Here is a 12,592-nt window from a genome sequence, read left to right as displayed (position 1 = left end):
TGCAAGCTATTTAAATACAGTATCGAGCGGTAGGTGAGCCGGACTGTGCGTGCGGCAAACGCGGGTGCGCCCGGCACTAACGCAGCTCTTCCTACCGCTCCTTACTGTATCGGCCCGATAGTGATCTAGTTACACTGACTCCTAGCATTAACTGCATTCTTGACAGATTGTTGATAGCTTCTATTGGCTTTACAAGTCTAATCCAAAAATACTGAACATTAGCTATTGGGAGTTCAGAGATCGGATTTAGGATTTATACAAATAAGCCCTCCCACCCCATTCTCAAGCCTCCTGTCCTGGTCTGTGAAAAAGTTGACAACCCTATCTGTAAATCATCGGGAAGGGCCTACCTGTTTTTTTTCCGCAAACACTGTAATCTAGCCACTTCTTAGGTGCATAAATTTAAGAACCTAGTGGAATTAGGAGCCTAAAGATAGCCACTCAGCCCTACTAAATATTTAAAAGGACCAATTTAGGGGCCGAACTCCCAAATTTAGGCACCTAAACCTTCGCTAGCTGGCCTCTGAGTATGTCTTGATAATCAACTGCATAATGACTCTCATATAAAGGGACTGAACCAACATAAAAAAAAATGTTAAACGTGAAGAAAATTTCCTGTTTGAAATAAGCACAAATTGCAAACGGAATTCCAGCGATCACACGTCGGCCGTTAGAACCTTCCCCGCCGGACCCCTAACTCCACTTTTTGTCGTTGGCGCCTCGGTTAGCATTAAAATAGGGAGATTCTAATGGCGCGAAATAACAGACGCGCATGCGTTATTCGAGGCGTTGCGTCGCTGACTTCCTCTCTCAGGCCGTTGCGGTCGCCATTTTGCTGCAGTTTTGGTAGTGGTGTGCGAGTAAGGAGATTTTTCTGTTAAAACAGTACGTAAGGTTATTTGTAATGATTTTCTTAATGGTTGATTGTCTGCATCTTTTGTGCATCGTTCTAATTCTGTGCGTTTTTTGGAAAGGAGAGGCAGGGGAAGGCGCCTTGGTGGTGACGGAGGGGAACTCGGACAGAGGGAGCGCTGGATCGCTGCACAATAGCCTACCGCGTATCGGGGCTTATTGTGATGGGGGAAAAGCGGGTCTAGCTTCCTAGTTACAGGCCTCAATGCTAAATTCTTCTTTGGTATTCGGAAATAGATGTTGGCGTTGTGACGTTTCTTTCTTGCTCGCAAGATGCCGACTGGCCATCAGTGTGCCTGATTGTTTGTGGTGGGGTGGGTTGTTAAGATTCGCTTTTAAACAAAGCAACGTCTTCTTTCTGCACGTGTAAATTGCTACAAGAGAAGATGGCTCCTTCTGTTTCTCGGAGTAAGAACGGGAAAGCGGCATTTTTCCCCACCTCCTTTTATCGCCCGCTTGGTACAGCAGAGGGAGAGACTGCGTCTTAAGCAGCTTTTCACTTTTTTTAAAAATCTATATGTACTCGCTGTAACCAAATGGTTCAGTGATTTTAGGCTAGCTATTTTATAGGGATAGCCTATGGTTGCTAGGCCGAGTGAGAAGCCACCTGTAATGGGCAGCATCGTCCTTTCCACTAACCCGCACATTTGATTTGACGTAGTGAAAGGAGTATCAATCTCAAATTAGTAAAAAAATAAAAAAAAAATGTGTAAGCTGGTCCAATAAAAAGGTTTCGCTATTTTTGTGGACACTTTTTGCTTGGAACAGAAAATTACACATACCCAAAAAATCCACATACAAAAGTTAATTCATAATTTTTTTTCTGTAGGAACCTAAGGAAATGGAATCAACTAGTCATAGGCAGTAACGGTGATAGTTTTCAAAATGTCCAATGATAATGTACTCTGAATTTCATGAGATTTTTAACTGAACTGGCTTGGTCAAGTATTTTTGAGTGTTGCTAGAGCGCACAATGACCCGAGGCTCTTATCTGTGGCCCAAACTCAGTAGAATGAAAGGTGTAAATGTTATTGGGGCAGACAGACAAAAATGATCTTATAAGGCAATCATTCTTTAAAAAAAACAAAAGAAAAACTAGACCACAAAAGGAGATTCATTTCATTTGAACTCCTTTTACCAGTAGTTTTCAGTTTAAGGGAACTGATGTGCTTATAAGCAAGGTATAGTTTTCCCAGTGTCAAACATGTGAGACCAGTCTTGTTTCTTTAAATGCAAATATATTCAGTTTGACATTGCTACTAATGGTGTTTCAAACATCCACATTACTGTGATCTGAAGACAAGAGATGGGAGTAGCAGCTGTGGTATGGCAGCACCCTTCCTGTCCTTATGCTCTTTGACCTTTATCAAACATTTTACCATGGGTATAATGAAGATACAATTGTTTTTCTCCCCCAGTCTTTCAGAATAGGAAACTGTTGGAAAGAGAACCAGTTGGGGACCAAGTTCAGTGCTTGCCCCACTGTCCTGGAAATAACTGCCCCAGCTTACTAATTCTGCTGCTTTGCTTCTTTCCATCCTTTACTGCTACTATTGTGTTTGATTTTTCTTGCGTGCTGCACTTTTCTCTCTCCACTCCAATTGGTTCAGCTGCTATATTTTCCCACACCTCTGTACTGACTTCTGATGTCTTCCCAAATCTCTCAACCCCCCCCCCCCCCCCCCCCCCAAAATGCCTGGCACTGTATGTTTTCTTCTTACTCTGCCCAGTAATGACATTTCGGTCCCCTGTCTCTTCTTCATCTCTGCAACCCCCTCCCCCCTCACCACCACACACACATGCTGTTCTTTCCTCCTTTCTGCTGTTATCTCCCATCCCAGTACCACTGCTGTTACTGCCTTTTCTCCTGGTACTATCATTGCCTCCACTGCTTTTCTTCTATCCTTATTTGGTTTTGCTGCTACTCTTAACTTCCAGGTCCCTCTGTGTACAGCTTCTGACAGTCCCAAAATTCTGAGCCACACTCCCAATTCCTGCACACATTTTCTGCATCTCTAGTAGCTGGCAAGAGAACTGCAACAACTGTGGGAGTGCCAGTAACATGAAGAGGAAAAGACCTGAAAGGAGAGAACTAGGGGGCCGATGCAAAAAAGTTGCGCTGAAAGCGGGCCCTGTATGCTTTCATAACGCGCCCCCAGGCACTTCTCCTGGGGCGCGATGCAATATTTAAATTAGGGCTCGCTCTGTCAAGGAGGCTCTAGGAGTGATTGTGTGCCCCTAGTACCTCCTTGACAGCGCAAGCTGGAGAGAGGTCTGCTGTTGGTGGCTGTCCGCAGGTTAAGAAAACGGACACTGAATTTATCAGCGTCCCATTTTCCTAACCGGCGCACATGATAAATTAAGCATCCATTCTCCGAACCTGACTATGGGCACCAGAAGGAGTTAATAAATCAATAATAAAGTGTTGGGCACTTAATATTAATTTATTCATTCCTTCACTTATTGCTGATTAGTCCCTTTACTGTCACATGTCAGTGAAAGGACCAATCACCTTTCAGAAGGCTGTCCTGAAAGGATTGGTCCTTTCACTGGTAAATGTCAGTGAAAAGGACCAATGGACAATAAGTGAAGGAGTCCTGGATGCACTTTTTTTTGCATAAGGAGTGAATAGCTAATAGCCTCATTCACATGCATTTGCATGTGATGAGCGCTATTAGTTTCACTCCACGTTAATCGTGTGTTGTAGAAGTGCTAATTCCCTTATTACATAAGGGGATTAGTTAGCACTTATACAACCTGCGTCCAACTGCGGGTTATACAGTGCGTTGGACCCTAGGAAAGGTCAGGAGGGAAAGGAGAGAGGAAGAGGATCTTGATAAGGGTCTGGGGCTAAAATTCTGAAGAATGAAGGGATAGAAATTTGGAAGGGTGAAAAGGAGGGACTTGTAAAAGGGAAGGTGTCCAGAAAGGAAGATGTAAGGAAGGGGGGGAGGGAAGAGGCACCAAAAAAGTGATGTGTTATAAGCCCTGTTGCCTCTGAAAAAAGGGAGCAAAATATTGTGGTGGGCTTGTGGAAGATAAAGAGGAAACTATTAGGGAGGTGGTGTGGGAACAATGAGGTTGTGGAAGAGAAGGGTCAGAAGGAAAGAGGAGATGGATTGTGGAGTAATTGAAAAATGGAAGAAGACTGCAGTGAGATGAATTGGCGAGTTTTCCTTTTCAAGAACAGAATGAAATTGCTGCCAGACTGATAGAGAAGAGAGAACTGAGTTGGAAAGAAGAAAAATGCCCAATATACAAAAACTTGAAAAAAAAACATTTTACATGTTAAAATTGCTGTACAATTTTGACTAAGTGCAGCACAGATTTTATCTTGTGTAGCAGTGAGTATTTCACAAAACTGGTGTAAAATATTCTGTAGTAAGTGTAGATATATGATTATAGATAGAAGTAATCATTGTTTGGGCAAATCGGTAAACACATTTTGATGAGTTTGCATATTTGAATGAACTAAACTATGTCCTCTTAGCACTTTTCAACTAATGTGAAAAAAGTGCTTAGTAGCTGGTTCAATCTTTGTCCATTAGAGGAATAATAACTTCTGCAAACAAAAATCACCAATCAACAAAATTGAGCAGTGGAAAGTAGAGGCATGGACTGGTCATTAGCCTACTGAAAATTACCTTGATCCATTAAGGGTGAAGTTATTTTCTTAAGGTTAAAGTTGAAAAGTGCTAGAATATTCATGTACAAACATGGTTTTCATTTCCTTCCTTGTTTAGTCAGTGAAATTGCTTGCATTGATGAAGAAAATACCTGATTCCATCTATTTGGGTTTGCAGATGATGAAATCTCTAAGCTATATTACATCCTAGATTCTAGGAGGTGGTATTTTATATTGTCATATACTCACTAGTTGTTTTTTCTTTATTGCACCCACGTTTTCTAGAATAAATGGAAACGTTCTAGTGTTTTGTTTTTTTTCTAATTAGCTCATATAAACTGAGGTAGTTGATGTTCTTTAGTTCTCCATATGCAGAGCTTTTGTTTTGCATCTTGTATGATGTGTAGCTTTTTCTTTAGCTTAGGACATAATTGGTTTGTTAATGGAAATAAAACAAATGCTAACAAACTTCCTAGGTCAGAGGATACTGTTATGTGTATCTCCCCTGCATGAGAAGTGAGCTGGTCTTGTCAGTTGGAATCAGGTCACTGATGAATAGAGCATTTACTTTTCAGTTTATCATGTTCCTTTTAATTTGTAATTAGTACCTGGAAGAGGTGAATTTTGAGCTATTAGGATTAGTGAGCACTTTTAGTTGCACTAATTAGTGTAATTAGTATTGGTATATTGTAATGCTTGTCTTGAACTCTTATGGCTTTAACTTGGATTAATTTTTAAAGCTCGATTTGTGTTATAGCTTGAAATTTTAGTTAACATGTCTTCATGGAAATACAATTAAGTTTTTAGTGTCATGGAATATATGTAGAAAACTGAATTATGACAAAGCACAGAAAGGTGCAATAAAAATACAGGCATTATTTCGAACTACACGCGCAGAATTTGAGGAAAATGGATGCACGCTTTGAAGAAAAGATCCTCTACAAGAAGGGTGGCTTTGATCAGACTTGCTGTATATCTGCATCTTATCACCTAGATGTATATCCAAGGATTATTGAATATACTGATCTTCACCATATTGGACAATTTGCACAACAGTCCTACTCTATAAACTATATTATAGGAAAATGTAAGATTTAATTTTTAATGTTATAAGACTGTTTCTATTTTGGTGTTGGGAAGGAGGAGTTTCTGTCATAATTGGCTATTTTTCTTTTAAAAGAGATTTTGCTGTGATATAGAATCTTGAAGTTAAGATGATTTTTTTGGTCTCGTTAGAATTTGGGATCCATTTGCAAAACTAGGTATTTTGTGCATCAGTCTTCAAGTTGTAAGGTTATAGTAAATTGTTTCTTAAACAAGGCATTAGCTAAATCTGGCCTGTCAGGGCCAGTTCTGAATTGCAGGTGAAGCAGTCATTTACAGTTAATGAAGTGTGTGGAATTGGAGAACAGGCTTTTTTTCCTCCCTCCTCTGAGACTTTTTGCCATTTGAGTGGATAAAGTTGTTGTTTTTTTTTTTTTCCCATGGCTTGCTCCAGTTGAAACCACACAGGAACTTGTAAAACAAGAGTGGTAGATGTTCAGACTTCTTTTGAGATTCATAGATCAATTTCTTCATATGGTATTTTCAAATACTTTGTATCTCAGGGTAAGATAATTTTGTTGCTTGTTTAGTGGTTGGGATATAAGCCTTTTTAAAAAATATTTATAGTTTACTATTTCAGTCTGTGAACATACACATCTCAAAACTTGGTTTTACAGCTCTAGACATTGAAATTTGACTGCTAAGCAATGACTCTTTTTTTTTTTGTACTCATCTATGAAAGTGTGGCTGCTGTTGAATTCAGATATATGGAAAGAGAAAATGGGTGAACAATGTTTTTGTTAGATTTCCGCTGTCATTGACTTTGTTTATGGTTAAACTATAATGGTTTCATCATTTGCAAAAGTCTACTTTGATTTTTTTTTCTCCTATGTTAATAGATTCTTAATTCAAGATATTAGTATGGGCTCACTTTAAGTTGCATTTCACTGAAGCTTTTCTCTGGAACAAGGAAGGACAGCATTGAAGACCATGAAGCTGTGGGTTAAAAAACAAAACAAAAAAAACTTACCTAGCTTCTTCTAATGGTCTACTGAAGCATTGGCCACTGTATAAAACAAAATGCAGGTGTCGACTATTAATTTTGTTTCAATTTCTTTTCACAGTTAAATTGATTTTACGAGATTAGCAGGTCTTCACCCTAAACAAGGTAAGCTTTTAAAGCTGAATGTCACCTAGAAATTATCTGAGATTTTCAGCATTATGCTTGGGAGAAGAAAATGTACTTCATGGAGTCACATGGTTACTGACAAGCAAACCCTCTCCCTCCCCGATACGTTTTTGTAGTTACATTAGTGAACATTTGTAGCTAGTCTTGTTATCTTAAAACAAGAAATTATTGGGGCAAACATGCTTTATTCTCTGAAAAGCAGTTGGTTTGTTTTTTTTTTATCTTCCAGAGTTCTTAATGAAGTGTTCGTCTTTTTAAAATGGATTTCTTCCTTACCAGCAATCAGATTATAAGTAACGGCCATGTCATTATAAGGAATAATACATTTATGCACACTTTGCAGTAAAGTCAGCTGCTTTACTGAATCTAGACTATTTATGCAGGTATGGTAGATATCCCGGATAGCTCTGTCTTTTTCTCTAGACAATTTTGCGTAATGGGCATACCTTTTAATTAAAGGCTAAATGTTAAGGATGATTATTAAAGGTTTGATATTACGTGTACCTTTTTGTCTGCAGGTGATTACTGTTGGTTGAGTTCAGCATGGCTGTAGTCATCCGTTTACAGGGGCTTCCTGTTTCTGCAGGCTCTGCAGATATTCGCCATTTCTTTACGGGATTGAATGTTCCTGATGGAGGCGTGCATATAATTGGTGGTGAGTTTGGGGAGGCGTTTTATTATATTTGCAACAGATGAGGATGCCAGACATGCTATGTCCCGATCAGGAGGGTTTATCAAACAATCAAATATACAGCTGTTACCTCAGCAGCAAGAGAGAAATGCAGGATACCATTGAAATGAATCGAAAAAAGAATCGTAGTGGAAGAGAACCAATACCTGGGACAAGAAGTTATGCATCTAATATTCCTGGTGCCACAGGAGATGAGAATTTTTCAAACTTAGTTGCATCAGTTAAAAAAGAGAGAAATAAAACTGGCTCTGTTCCTTCCAATTGTTACAATCAAAGTGGTGAAACACAACAGTTTAACTCAGATGACCTTTATTTGTTTTTACGTGGAATGCCTTATTCAGCTACTGAAGAAGAAGTGAGAACGTTTTTTCATGGTTTACACGTGGATGGGATTATCTTTTTAGAGCACCATAGTGGTCCTAACATTGGTCGTAAAAATGGTAGCGGTTTGGTTAAATTTGCTACTCATAAGGATGCTTTTGAAGGACTTAAGCGTCACAAACAGTACATGGGTACAAGGTTTATTGAAATTACAAAGGCTACTAAAGAAAAATGGAAAGAAAATAGTGATTTTGTAGTGACGGATTTATGTCCCACTCATAATCAACATGGAGATCGATCTTCATCTCTGGAACAGAATTCAAAGAATGGAAGACCTAGGTCTCGTTCACCTCACAACTTAGAATTTTATGTACACATAAAAGACATGCCTTATGATGTTGAGAAGAAAGATGTAAAATCATTTTTTCAAAATTTAGATGTGTCGGATAATCAAATCAAGTTGTTATGTAACAACTACCACAACAAAACAAGAGATGGTTTTGTTAAGTTCAAGAATGAAAAGGATTATCGCACTGCTTTGAGCCTTCATAAGCAGGTTCTTAATAACCATATAGTTTCTATTTTTCCTATTGGTCGAAAATCAATGCTGAATCTAATTGAGAAAAATGAAGCTACTATTAAAGGAAAACCTGTTGATGAATGTATGCTAGGCAGCAGTTTTCAAGATCCTATTTCAAAGCCTGGGTTTTATATACATATCAGGAACTTTCCCTTTGATATAACAAAAGTTGAAGTGAAGAAGTTCTTTGTAGGGTTTTCACTTATTGATGATGATATTTGTTTGCTTTATGATGAACAAGGTATGGGTCTTGGAGAAGCACTTGTGATGTTTTGTTCTGAAGAACTTGCGGCACATGCTGAAAAATTAAATCGTCAGAGATTCTTAGGAATGGAGGTTCTATTGCAGCGAATCTCTGAGGCACAAGTAAAGGAATTTGATATAAATGCTTTTCCAGGAAAATCCAGTGACAAAATTCAGGATCAAGCACTAGCGTATAGTGTGGATCAATATTCCCATTCAGGCAATTCACGTATACCATCGGTGCAGACTTTCGGGGCTTCAGATTTTAGATATGGACCAGAGGAACAGATAGCCTCTTCAGATTATTTTGGAGGTCCACACCCTTGTGTCGATTTTGGTGGTAATAGGTTTGCTACACGAAACAATGGAATTGAAGGTATTTCTGAAGGAAGAATAAAGTTTGATCATGATATTGGTATAAATTCTACTGGTCCTGCAGTAATTCAGTTAAAGAATATACCTTTCACAACCACAGTGAATGAAATTTTTGGATTTTTTTTATGGCTATCGGATGATCCCAGATTCTGTTTCAATTCACTATAATGAAAGTGGTTTGCCAACTGGCATTGCTACAATTGCTATGGAAAATGCTGGTGAAGCAATGACTGCTGTTCAAGAACTGAATGACAGACCCGTTGGTCCACGCAAAGTAAAATTAAACTTGATCTAAGTTCAAAGAGAGATTATTTTGCTGAGGAATTATAATTCACATTATTGGTGTTTTAAAATGCACATGTCTGTATAGTTACTGAAAGATTCTACAAAACTGCAATAACTGCTTCAGATTTCTGCAAGCTGTAAATAAGTGCAGTATTAGATATTTGGGCCCCTTTTTGGTTACAAATCTGTTGAAGGTTTTCATTTCCTTAGTATTGGTAGGTTTATTTTAATCTTCATATAGTGATTATTTGATTTTCTTACTGATTCCATTAGCATGATTGTTAATATAAATGAAAACCTGGAGTTGTATTGCATTTTTAAGGGACGTTAAGTGCAGTTTGTCATGTATTCTTTGATTTTATACTATCTTGCAACTCACAATGTTCAAATTGAACCAGTTCAAATTAGGACAATGTCAGTGTCGCCTCATTTAATTGTCTTTAGTTTATATTTACTCTGTTGTACATGGGATGCTTTTTATGTGAATTGCTTGTGCACAAAAACATCTGCTTGTTCCTTGTATTTGCAGGTGTTCTCAATACTTAAGTAAAATGTTTCTTTTCAACTGACTTTGCAACTATACAATCAACTCTGGAGTCTTTATTTAAAATAACTTGTTTTACAATAAATTTTGATTCAGTGCTCACGTTTATTTCTTAAATATTACATACATACCATATCCTGCAACTCATTTTGTTTGTGGTCCTTTGGTTTTAAAACTCAGTTTTCATGAATATTTTTTTTTCCAGTATGGCATTTTACAGACTGGGTCTTTGGAAATGTGTTTCTTTAAACTCAGTGACATCAGAAAAGAGGGAGTTCACTTTTTATTACGCTACTTTTTGCGAAGTAACAGCTTTCATTTGTGATTTTGGTGTGTGGGGATTTTTTGCTTAGCAGTTTTCATCTGCTTGTTTTTGGGTTTCAGTTGACTTAGACCTGGCCTTTGGACTATGGTGCCATAAGTATTCACAATTACCTGGGATTTCTTCTATCTTTTTAAAAATTCTCCTTTTCTTTTTGCCAGTCGTTATGCAGCAAATGTTTTTGGCCAGGAGCTACATACCATAGTCTCTTTGGAACTCTGAAAACATGGTCCCTGTCTGGCTACTAGGTTTTACCCTTGGATGCTGTCCGAGACTCCATCTCCTGCCCATGAACGTTGCCTCTGCAGCATTTTGAGCATCAGCCAGCCTGAGTAGTAGGAGTTTGGTATGGGAATCAAACCCATGCCATCCACATGTGTACTGTACTTAACCCTGGGCTAGCTTGTGATTTGATTAAGGTTTAGTTTAAATCTGTATCGTCCAGTGCATAGGTTTTTTTTTATAGAACTGATGATGTTTATAAGTAACAAAACTATATAAAAGAATCAAGTGTTTCTGGAGTATCTTCAATTGAATCATTTAAAAATTTTACAATTTTGGGGAAAACAAGCAACAGACTTTTTTTTTTTTTTTTCTTGTTGAACTGGGAAGCAAGAATCATTTGAATATAATTTTTTTAAAGCACTTTTCATTATTGTCCTAAATTTCAATGTAATTTGTAGGATATAGTACATTGTGGTATATTCTAATTTCAGCTGAACAAAATACTTTCTTGATTTGTAGCTTTTAGATAACCAAACAAAAAAAAAAAGTTATTTCCATCACATTCTTAGATGAATTACTTTCCTTTCGGAATCACCTGTAGGTGTCATATTGCCATTATACTTTATATGTGGCATGGACACTTTTTATTTCACAAAAATATAACAAAAGAACAACACGAATTAACGGTGTCTATAAACTAGCTAGGTCATATTTTATAGAAGCTAGCTGGTACTGTTTTGAAACTGCAAGACCAGTATAATATATAAATACTATTATTCTTTGTAGGTGATAACTTAATGAAATTGATGCCAATCATGAATTGTGAAAGTGCTAGAGCAAATTCATGAACTACATAGCAAATAATCAGAATCTCAGAGGGTATTCACCCAGAGTTCTTAACTCAGATATGAAATTGTAGACCTGCTACTAAACTTTTTTTTCTGTCGGTAAGCAGACTGTATAGGCCATGACATGCAGGTGAGGTCTGGCGAACTGAATGGACACGTCTTTCCTAGCTAGTAGAGCTTTTAAATCTACTGAGCATGTGTGGGAATCCCCATGTGGGTGTTGCCTCGTGAGTCTCCTTTAGTCATTTTTTGTCTGAGGAGAAGTACAGACATATTCTCTCTAGATGTTTTTTGTCTAGTATTTTCAGATTATCTATAACTTTGATTCATTTCTTTCAGTTCTTACCTTTTTTAGTTGCCTCATTGCCTCTGCCACACTGATAGCAGTAACTTTCAGTGCTCAGAAAAAATAAAGTTTCCTAGTGTGTAGCAGATGGACTCAGGACCAATGGGTATAGTGTACTCCTGCTAGCAGTTGATCAGATTTCAATCTGTCGTCAGCCCCTAGTACATATTTATTTTATTTATTTAGAGCTTTTATATACCGACATTCAAATGAATATCACATCGGTTTACATACAACAGGGGTAACAATTTAACAGATGGAAAGGAAAATGATAGTTACATCTAATGGGGTAGAGAGAGAAGAAAGGTCAAAGGGACCTAGAGAGAGGAAGGTGGATACAGTAATTAGGATAGATTAAGCATAATTATATTACATTACATTAACAGTAAAATCCAGTACAATTGCAGTATATTGTATTACATTAGCAGTAAGTATATTACAGTACATTACAATCTCTATTTCAAGGCTAAGTGATCCAGGGGTATGATAAGATTAAGTAAATGCTTGTTTGAACAGCCAGGTTTTCAACTTTTTTTTTTTTTTTTGAAGGTTGTTGTGCAATGTTCCATAGAGATGGTCCTGCTATGGAAAGGGCTCTTACTCGGGTGGAGGCGAGTTGAGTGAGTTTGTTCGAAGGGGTTGACATGGTTCCTAAGTAGGCAGATCTGGTTGGTCTGTTGGGGGTGTGATATTGGAGTGAACCATTGAGCCAATGCATCTTTTTATTGTGTATGGTTTTGTGGATAATTGTTAGGCATTTATGAAGGATTCTGGCTGGGATTGGTAACCAGTGGAGATCTCTGAGAATTGGGGTTATGTGGTCCGATCTGCGAGAGTTGGTGAGGATTCTAGCTCCTGCGTTTTGCAGCATCTGCAGCGGTTTGGTTGTGGTTGAGGGCAGACCCAAGAGTAAGGCATTGCAATAATCTAACTTTGTGAATATGGTGGCTTGGAGGACTGTTTGGAAGTCTCTGAGGTGTAGGAGGGGTCTTAATTTCTTCAGTATTAAGAAGCAGTCCTTTACTGTGTTAGATGTGTTTTT

General features: G+C 38.0%; 2 protein-coding genes across 3 annotated transcripts in view; both read left to right on the top strand.

Moving 5' to 3' along the window:
* The first annotated feature begins 764 nt into the window (after positions 1-764).
* On the top strand, positions 765-9,907 carry LOC115085531 (RNA-binding protein 12B-like). Its single transcript, XM_029591669.1, is given in 6 exon segments — positions 765-885; positions 6,706-6,749; positions 7,289-7,442; positions 7,444-7,527; positions 7,529-9,091; positions 9,093-9,907. Coding segments are annotated over 4 exon segments (1,959 nt in total). The 5' UTR covers positions 765-885; positions 6,706-6,749; positions 7,289-7,313; the 3' UTR covers positions 9,276-9,907.
* The window catches only part of LOC115085532 (RNA-binding protein 12B-like), a 124,451-nt gene continuing 119,159 nt past the window's right edge, over positions 7,301-12,592 (top strand). The window contains exon 1 of one of the 2 annotated variants that reach the window (XM_029591671.1): positions 7,301-7,425. The gene's annotated coding sequence lies outside the window, so the exon portion shown is untranslated. The remainder of the gene's footprint in view (positions 7,426-12,592) is intronic. The other variant, XM_029591672.1, reaches the window with a different exon arrangement.

Source organism: Rhinatrema bivittatum, chromosome 2 (genome assembly GCF_901001135.1).
Source record: "Rhinatrema bivittatum chromosome 2, aRhiBiv1.1, whole genome shotgun sequence".
Lineage (NCBI taxonomy): Eukaryota > Metazoa > Chordata > Amphibia > Gymnophiona > Rhinatrematidae > Rhinatrema > Rhinatrema bivittatum.
The sequence above is the reverse complement of the archived record's forward strand: the minus strand, read 5'-3'. Positions and strand labels throughout refer to the sequence as shown.